The sequence below is a fragment of the Ovis aries genome, chromosome 23 (assembly GCF_016772045.2).
Source record: "Ovis aries strain OAR_USU_Benz2616 breed Rambouillet chromosome 23, ARS-UI_Ramb_v3.0, whole genome shotgun sequence".
NCBI lineage: Eukaryota > Metazoa > Chordata > Mammalia > Artiodactyla > Bovidae > Ovis > Ovis aries.
In genome coordinates this window covers 32891661-32901602 of record NC_056076.1, presented here as the reverse complement: position 1 = coordinate 32901602, position 9942 = coordinate 32891661, and the positions used below count along the sequence as shown (strand labels likewise).

Genomic DNA, 9942 nt, shown 5'->3' with positions numbered 1-9942 from the left:
TCACACCGAGTGAATACAGTGGCACCATATTCTTCTACTGTACTTACCCAGAAGACACTCAGTGCGAACTTCTTTGTAAGGACACTCTTGACAATTTAGGATCACATGAATTGCAACTGTGAGTATATTTGAAAGTTTAAATGAAACCACACTGTTTAGAACATTCTAAAGCCTTTATTAGCATCAGGTAGATTATTTCATTATAACACTTGTTAACTTTGAGACAGCCATTGAAATAACTTACTGGCAGTTAACCTAAGGCCCCTAGGAGCAAAATCTCAGTCTGGGGTTGGGTAGATAAATACCATATGATTAATGTACCCCAATTAAAGGGGCAAAGCTACTGTACAGTAGGTCTCCGTACATATCCTAAGTACACAGGTGCCTTGAAAACCTGAAATGCACAAGACCTCCTTTTATATAGTTTGATATTTATAATACATGAATACAACTGAGTTTCCCTGGTGGCATTTGCCACTGGAAGTTGAAGCATTTAAAAAGGTTTGTCATTATGTAATGATGGTGCCTAAAACCTCTATTTCTATGGTACTTTTGTGAATTGCTAGGTTTTATACATATTTTCAAACATACAATTCAAACACCTTTTAATTCTAATGACATTAATTATAGAAAATTGTAAAAGTAAATTCAGAGTACTAAAATAAGCAAATGAAATACCTTTTCCAGTTTTGAATTTTCAAATTAGGAATGTCTCTTCCAAACATTCAGGCATTTTTTTTTTTTCTTTTTAGGGATGGGAGGGGGCAAAATTGAGAGGATTAGTGTAAAGAAAAGCCATCTTTTCAGTGTCTTTACAAAATGACATACACCTTCTCTATATTTGAGCATATAAACCTTGTATAGGAGAATTTTAAACATTTCAAAGTTAAATCTAAAACATTCAAGCATGGCAGCATAAAAATATTCAAAATAACTTGATTTGGGTTACTATATAATTCCATAAAGCTAAAGTTACATTTAGGTATAAACCTTCGGTAAATATGGCAACAGCAACCATCAAAAGCATATTTGCCAGCAGTTTCCCATACCTCTGTATAAAATAGTATTCCAAAGAAGCACGACCGGATAGCAGAATTACCCATTTTTCCTAAGACTTTCATCACTGGTATCACCCTATACCCCACTTCTGTTGGGTGAGGTGCAAGTTATCATGAGAGGGTTTTTTTCTGTTTTTTTTTTTAAAAGATGAGTAGAAACCAAGGAAGAAAATTTTAAAACATAGGTTTAAGACTTATCTGCAGATGAGTCAAAACGCCCCAACTTGTCTACATTTTAATAAATGTCAGGCAAATTGAAGTAGTTTCTGTCCCAGTAGCTGCCTGAATAAAGCCAGTCCTGGGCTCCGCTGTAGGGATTAGGGCCTTGATGGAACCACCTGTTAAGACAAGATTTACAAGGGAAACTGTTTGCAATCACAGAATCCTCACTGCTTCACCAGCTTGCAGACTCCCCTACTGCAGTGATTCACTTCATTCTGTGAGCTAGAGGTTTCCAAGACTTAAGAAATGTTTTTAGATAGCACTTACGTAGAACAACGGGCTTCCCGGGTGGCTCAGTGGTAGAGAATCCACCTGCCAGTGCAGAAGACATGGGTTCCATCCCTGACTCGGGAAGATCCTCTGGAGGAGGAAATGGCAACCCACTCCAGGACAGAGAAGGCTGGTGGGCTGCATATAGTCCATGGGGGTTTCAAAGAGTCAGACATGACTGAGCATGCACCCAGTCGTGCTCAGAATATGTAAAACAATATTCTGAAATGTGTAATAAGACCACTTGAAAGATAAGGATTTTCCATGGCATTCAGTAACGGTATCTAATTGTCCACCACTTACCTTCCAGAATAAAGCAGCATTTAAGCAATGAGGAATAAGGAATCAGGGTGAGGAGACTTTTACAGTCTACCTACAGTAATAGGAAGGTGCCTGATTCAGAGTAAATCTCCCCACCCCAAAATACTACTTCCATTTCACAAATGAGGAGCTCAATGTCAGAGAAGTTAAATAACTTGCTCAAGCTAACCATGATATCAAATAAGCCTTTTTAAAGATCAGTTTCCAAACATACTATGTTACACATAATCCACTGAAATTAATCTGGCCCACATCTTCCTTGGTCTCTCTTTTTTCCACACTAACATAGATTTATAGGCTGCATCTAGCTTCTAACAGCCTTACCCATCTGATCAAACTCTAGAAAAAGCTGCCCTAATTTTCTTGCCCTTTAAAAGAATTCACCCATTTCCTAAATATTCCCAGCTTTCTTGAGGTAATGGAAATGCAAAATTCTTCAAAAGGTTCCAATTTCAATTTGTGTAACATTTTCTAGTAAGATTTAGTTTTTCAGAGTAATATTTATAAAAAGTTTCATGTCTGTCATTCTTTCCAAATAAATTGCCTCAAAAATATTTAACAATTAAAGTGAGGTTAGATAAATCCCAAGTGGTCCCTGTTAACCACTGCAGCAACACGAAAAGCCCCAAGACGGAAAACGTGCTTCAGGTTAGGCAAATTCCTTGAAGGCTGAGAAAGTAAATGCCCATTAGGCCCAGATTTCTAAATTATTACAGAAGTTATTTGGCTTTGGGGACTGACTTTTCCTTAATTAAAAAATTTTAAAGTCAAATATCAGTATCAAATATTTATCAAGATATGTGTTTCTTAAGACTTTGGTAACCACGCTGAAAATACTTTAAGGATTTTTCTTTGATCAAAGTCACAGAATTTTTGTCTAAATGAAGCATACAGTTTCACTCCTTTTGGTCTCAGAAGTCCAAGCAATAAAAGCACTTTTGTAACCAGGCTTAACAAAATCCAAGCACTTCAGAAAATCAATCAAATCAAAATCAAGGTCATCAAAAATGACTCTAAAAATTAACCAAGCCTCAGGCCTGCACCACAGGACTTCCTCCATACAAAGTGGACAACGGGCAAGTCACATGCAAAGAGACCACAGACCAGGAGATTCAATAACAAAGGACTCTTTTGGATTCACACATAAGCCACTGAAGGCCATGTCTGCAGGGCCTCCCTGTGCGGAGCACTTGTTCTTGGGAAGAACTGGAACACAGCACGGAAGACAATCAGGTTTGAGGATCTGATACTAAGGACTAGAGTTTCTCTCAATGTCTGGTCTTCTCATTTCCAGCACTCAGGTCTGGAAATCTCTGCTGCTGTCGGTGTATCCCCTCCACAAACAGAAAAGTCCATGCTGTCTTTCCAAAGTCAAACACTTTAGACAAGCATGGGCAAAAAAAGAGGGGATGGGGAGATGTCTTTGCTGCCTTTTAGCCAATGTTTCTAAGAATCCATGAGTCTATGTCAGTAATGTGTGTGAGTCAATGACTGACGTGTGTGTGTTAGTTGCTCAGTTGTGTCCAACTCTTTGTGATCACATGGACTGGAGCCCGCCAGGCTTCTCTGTCCATGGAATTCTCCAGGCAAGAATACTGGAGTGGGTTGCCATTCCCTTCTTCTGGGTGTCTTCCTGACCCAGGGATCAAACTTGGATCTCCTGCATTACAGGCAAATTCTTAACCATCTGAGCCACCAGGGAAGCCCCATGTCAGTAATACAACATTCTATAATGTAATCAGTAATATAACATTCTACATAACATAACATTCTAGAACGCAGTTAATTCTGCATGATGCTCTTACTGGGGGAAGAGAGGGCTTCACCACATTTTGTGGCGTCATCACCCACCTTCTCTTCAAAGCCGTGTCTCTCCCCAGTCCCACCCCTTCCTCTCCACATAACCCCACTTGCTAAGGTCTCTGGGCTTCTCTCAGAAAACAGCGCAGGCTCACAAGCAGGCATTTTCATGTGTATGAACTGCAGTTTAAAGCCTGAAAAATCCCAGAGCCTGAACTTTTTTCAAATGACTGAAACTGGTATCAACATGAAAGCCAGCTTTTAGTGTGGATGAGTTCGGGACAGGTTATAGTAAGGACTGGTTTCAACTCTCCCCTGCAAAACACACCCCTTTAGAAGCTGCACAACCTCTACCCCGACACAAACTGAACCCAGCTGCTCAAAAGCACATTATCAGCCAGAAGACCCAGTCAGAGAACACCACCTCTCACCCCTAATGGGAAAGGGCTCCAAGCACATATTCTTTTGACCAAGGGTCAGCAGCATCGTTTTTAATGTCTGTATATCCATATAAGAACTATGGATGCTAAGAGACAGCAGTGGAAGCAAGCATGTGTAAGGCTCCAAACTGGAGCTCACAAACCTAGCTTCCAGTTTTATTTCCAGGCCACCACAGAGCTGTCCAAAGCTCGTTGCTTTCTGAAAGTAAGACTTCACTCAACAGTAAACATGCTTATTGGACTTTCGCTTACTTCGCACACTTGAAAATGTGGTCAGAAAAATAAAGGAGTTAATTAGAAATACAGCACAAAGTGGGCTTTCTGGAAAAGACTAAAAACAATGATAAAAACTTATCAAGTCTTTTCAGAAGGGATTGTACTAAAGCAGTGTGGTTTTGGTTTTTGTGGCTCTTTCTAATCATGGTCTGCAGGGTGTACTTGTCCCTGAGCAACTCTCTCAAATGAAATACAACCAGCATTTGTTTCTTCACGTACAAGGGGATTTCTAGACTAATGGCTTTCAGAGGTCCCCCGGATTCTGCATGTGTGCGGGTGGGAGAAGGTGAACCTCGATGCTCAGCCCTCATCCTACATCCGCAGCTCTGTGGCCATGTGCTCTGTATTTGCAAATTCTTCGTATGTTCATTGGCAAGAAAGATTTTGATGCTAACAAAAAAGAATCCCAAAACTGTTAGACTTGATGATACCTAAGATCATTCCTGGTTCTAATAAAGGTAGAAGATGCCAAAGGGGCTACCAAGTAATATCCTCTAAACTGTTTGTGAAATTATGCCCACACTGGCTCTGAAATTTACTTAACAACTCTGAATAATGGGACAATGGTTTCTATTATATAAGTGTAAAAAATGTTTTCGTTCTATTCCTGTTTATAAGAGATTCTATTACTCAACCCAAGTGACTAAGTAACTCCTGATTCTTTTGAAAATTTTTCAAAACTTGGACATTTTACTGCCCAGTTTCCGATTCTTATTGGAATCCAAGATGTCACTTTAACAAACTGTATTTCCTCGATGTGTGCCATGTTTGGAAGAGTAAAGGAATTGTCTAAATGTCCTTGGATCCATGATATATGTATAAGCAAAGCTCCTAAAATTTACTCAAACAACTCTGAGCCTGTTTCATACCAAAATCTGTAACTCTACTTTCCCTCTTATAGAAGGGACAAGTGTTTTGCTGGATAAGGAAGAGAGTTTGCTTAATTGACATCGACCTGTGTGAACTGTACAGAAACATTTTAACCTTAATTTCCAAATAGTCCTTTTTCTTTGCACATGTGCAGCCCTTTCAGCTTGAACTTGGTCAAAGGAAAGTACTTTTCTCTCACGCCCAGGGACAACTCGGAGGGTGTGGTGAGCCCCGCTCTGTAGTCCACACATCTGCCAGCCCCCCACCTCCATCCACACACCCCAGCCCCTCGGCGCACCTCGTCTTCCAGTCCTCCTCCGACTTGGACCTGTTCTTGCGGGCCGCTCTCTGTTTCTCCTCGAGTCGCTTTTTTTCTTCACTAGCTTGATCTAGAATCAGCGTAGCAGTGAAAAAACAGTTATTGTACGAGCAGAGGCTGCCCGGAACAGCACCTGGCACACTCACTCCATGGAGGCATGTGTTAGCACAGCCACCCTTTATCAGAACACAAGCACCACAGTTACGGCATGTCAAAACTTAACACAGCCCCAAGCTGGTGAGAGATGACGCTGGCATCCAGGACCTCTCACCTCCTTCCACAGCCTCTGTCTTTACCCAAGGAGCCTGCTTATTCTTAAGACCTCAGAAGTCATGTTAAAATGCTTCCCTGATGGTCCAGAGGCTCTGCACTCGCAATGCAGGGGGCCCGGGTTCAATCCCTGGTCTGGGAACTAGATCCCATATGCCGCAACTGAAAGCTTCCCCATGCTGCAACTGAGATCTGGCAAATTAACACACATGTGCTTCGTCACTTCAGTCGTGCCTGGCTCTGTGCAACCCTATGGACTGTAGCCTGCCAGGCTCCTCTGTCCATGGGATTCTCCAGGCTAGAATACTGGAGTGGGTTGCCATGCCCTCCTCCAGAGGATGGATCTTCCTGACCCAAGGATCAAACCCGAGTCTCCTATGTTTTCTGCACTGGCAGCAGGCTCTTTACCACTAGCATCACCTGGGAAAAGTATAGGTGCTCAGTCATGTCCGATTCTTTATGACTCCAAGGACTATACCCCGAGGACTAGTCAGAGGACTAGCCCGACAGAGGACTAGTCTCCTCTGTCCATGGGATTCTCCAGGCAAGAATACTGGAGTGGCTTGCCATTCCCTTCTCCAGGGCATCTTCCTGACCCAAAGATAGAACCCAGGTCTCTTGCATTGGCAGGTGAATTCTTTACCATCTGAGGCACCAGGGATGCCTTGTGTTAACACCTAAAATGCTAACATGTAAGATGCTTGTGCGAGCATATAAAATGTTATGCCCTAACAGACTAAAACGCAGACAGTGACTGGGAGTAAGGCAAACCATCCTCCTCAAAGAAATCCACCTTCCCTGGAGCTGCCAGGCACATTACCTATCTCCCCATTCTCCATGGCTCTGATGTCAGGCCGCAGCCTGCAGTCTGTCTTAGGAATCACGCTCTCCATCTCCTTGTCTACTTCATTCAAAACCATTGCAAAGCTAGTAAAGTTGTACATCTAAAAAGAAGAAAATGTTCAAATTAACATGTACTGGAGGTTAATGCAGAATGAAACCCTGAGGCTAGAAGATTCTACGGGGATCCCCTGCTCTTTTCTAGGGTGATGATGGCCGGCCTCTCTGCACCCACACATCTCCATGTTTTCTCCCAGGTCTGTGCCAGCTGTGGGAGTCTGTCTCAAGGAAACCCCCAGGTGACACCACCATCACCTCCAGGGAGAACTATGAGTAAACCAACAGTCTCCATTCACATGAAAAGTCTCATTTGGTAGATCTGGCTGCATCACCACGGACTTAAAGAGAGTCAGTCCTACTCCTCAGTAAGTATAGAGGAAGCCCCTTCAAAGGCCCACACCCGTATGTATGGAGAAAGCCCCACAAATGCCCACCCCAAGGCATCTTGGCCAGACACCAGGAGGCCTGGGCGGCAGCAATGCCAGGGCCTGGGCGGGAACCACAGAGGGATGACTGAGGAGCAATTCGATGACCCGCTTCTCACCCCCGCCCTCCTCTTGGTTCCATCCAGGCCGGGCAGAGAGCGCCATCAGATCCAAGTAAACAGGAGGCCTTACCTGGGCCGAGTTCGGAGGCCGCGGGGCTATTCGCCACAGGAGAACGCTCCCGGGGATGACGAACACACTCTCGGAATCCGGCATTGGCATTTCATCAGACTCCTCAGAAGCACTCACCTGGAAGAGCCAACAGAGGAACAAAACCGAAATGCTTTGAAAAGACTGTGCTTACAACCGTGAATATTCACCAGAAGGACTGATGCTGAAGCTGAAGCTCCAATACTTTGGCCACCTGATGCGAAATGCTGACTCACCAGAAAAGACCCTGAAAAACTGAGGAAAGGGCCGGGGGTGGCAGAGAATTAGACGGTCAGATGGCATCGCCAACTCAATGGACATGAGTTTGAGCAAATTCTGGGAGTTACTGAAGGACAGGGAAGCCTGGCGTGCTGCAGTCCATGGGCTCGCAGAGAGTCGAACATGACTGACCACCACCACCAACAAATTGTAAAATAAGCAGTTTTCATTGTGCGGCATTAGAATGCAACCCCATGAGTGCCAGGGCACCGAGCCTTTCTCACTCTCACAGCCTCACCTTTCGATCCAGGCCAGGAAGCCAATAAATGCGGGTCGAGTGACTGAGTCCATGCTGGGAGCCTGCAAGCCTGTGTTGTGTCATTTTTAGGGGCTATGGGCAAAAAGGCTTTACCATCACCACTGCAGTCATCATGCCTTTACTGTCGTGTTTTGATATTTTTAAAGCTTTTTTTTAAAATCCAAAATAACTCATTTAAGTAGTTCGTGGAACATTATGAGGGCAAGAAAAGGTTAAACTCTTGGAGCATTTAACTAAATTTATCAATGACCCAAACCAGCAGGGATCCTGAAAGTTTTCAATCGAAAGACGTCAGGCTAAAAAAGAAAGCAGCATCTCCACTGGCTGCCTGCTCCCTCCCCTTCCCCAGTGGAGCTATGCCAGCAGCTCTCTGTATATTTAGTCCTTACGTAACTAGCCCATAAAGTTATATATATAAAGAATTTAAGCCTTTGGAAAGTGAAGTCATATTCCCAATGTCATTGTTACCAAATCTAGAACTACTGGCTGAGACATGGGATTTTAAAAACAGCAACAAAGAGGGGACGACACTGGTAACAAGCTTCGCCTGGCATCTCAATATCCTCAGGAGCATCAGAAACCCACAGTGGCCGAGGCCCTGGGAGGTGAGACTAGACATGGGGAAAGCGTGAGGGTGCCTTCTCCAAGGGGCAAGGCCCTTCTGTCTGCAAAGACTGACCGGGGCTTTATGGGACATGAGGGAGATTTTCTGGAATTTCCGCAATGCCTTCTGCTGTACTGAACCCCACTTCTGCAAGGGGAGAGCAAGGCTCTGCCTCTTGCAAGCAACACAGCGGGGCGAGGGGAGCCGGGAGCAGAGAGCCAGGCTGTGATGCTCAAAGAGGATGGTACCTGAGCTGTCTTCACCCGGGGCCCCTGACCTCTGTCAACTGCTCTGACACGACGGTGCCATTACTGTCTCCATTTTACAGATGAGGTGCTGAGGCAGAGAGAGGGTAGGGATCTGCCTAAGATCAAACCACTCAGAAGCGGGGGAGGCAGGATTCCAAGCAGAGCTCATGTTCTGATCCCTGATGCCCGTTACTGGAAAAAAATAACCAGTCCTCCAACGCTTCCTGTCCAAACAGGTGCAACCTCTCTCTAGCTCAGACTCCAGTGAGCAGTCCAGCCTCCCAGGGTCCTGCGACAAGAAGCTGTGGCCTCACAAGGGGAGAGTCTAAGGTTGAACTGTCCCGTTAGGAGGAAGCTTCCCAAGAGGAGGATGGCCGTCAAGCAACAATTTCCCTTAACTGTGATGCTCTCAGCTCCCGGGATCTCAGATACAGAGGAGGGCAATAACACTGCTGTCCGCATGAAAACCCACCTGATTATTCTGGGTGTAATTTCAAATATTCAGAAGAGCTCAACTGCTAACGCACATAAACAGAAAGGAGAGTAAGAATATTTGTCTAAGACGAACTCCAACTTTCCAAAGCGATGTGAATTCAACACTGTGTGTAACTGCATAGCACACACCCATACTCCATGGGAGAGTATCCCAAGCATTCACTAGCAAGTCCGATCATCTGTTCATTACTGTATAGCACATGCAACTCTGCTCAACGTTATGCGCCAGCCTTGACGGGAGAGGGGCTTAGGGGAGAACAGATACATGTATATGTACGGATGAGTCCCTTTGCTGTTCACCTGAAACTGTCATACCATTGTTAAATCGGCTATATGAAAGTCACTCAGTCATGTCTGACTCTTTGCGACCCCATGGACTGTAGCCTGCCAGGCTCCTCTGTCCACAGGGATTCTCCAGGCCAGAATACTGGAGTGGGTAGCTGTTCCCTTCTCCAAAGTGTCTTCCCAACCCAGGGATGGAACCCAGATCTCCCACATTGCAGGCGGATTCTTTACTGTCTGAGCCACAGGAAAGTCCAAGAATACTGGAGTGGGTAGCCTATCCGTTCTCCAGCAGATTTTCCCGACCCAGGAATCCAACCGGGGTCTCCAATTGGCTTTAGCCAATGCAAAATGTTTTTGGTGTTAAAAACAGCAACAAAAGTAAAATTAAAAA

General features: G+C 44.5%; 1 protein-coding gene and 1 long non-coding RNA gene across 6 annotated transcripts in view; one reads left to right on the top strand and one right to left on the bottom strand.

Moving 5' to 3' along the window:
- Positions 1-154: 154 nt before the first annotated feature.
- OSBPL1A (oxysterol binding protein like 1A) overlaps positions 155-9942 on the bottom strand; it is a 221838-nt gene continuing 212050 nt past the window's right edge. For all 5 annotated transcript variants that reach the window (XM_004020467.5, XM_012103464.4, XM_027960780.2 and 2 more), the window contains 4 exons: positions 7364-7480; positions 6667-6790; positions 5556-5646; positions 155-1396 (listed from right to left, as the gene is read on the bottom strand). In XM_004020467.5, coding sequence (XP_004020516.1) covers positions 1294-1396; positions 5556-5646; positions 6667-6790; positions 7364-7480 — 435 coding nt within the window. In that variant the 3' untranslated portion in view covers positions 155-1293. The remainder of the gene's footprint in view (positions 1397-5555; positions 5647-6666; positions 6791-7363; positions 7481-9942) is intronic.
- LOC121817740 (uncharacterized) lies at positions 864-7966 on the top strand. The gene is made up of 2 exons (XR_006057782.2): positions 864-7111; positions 7318-7966. It is a non-coding gene; the product is annotated as an uncharacterized LOC121817740 (long non-coding RNA).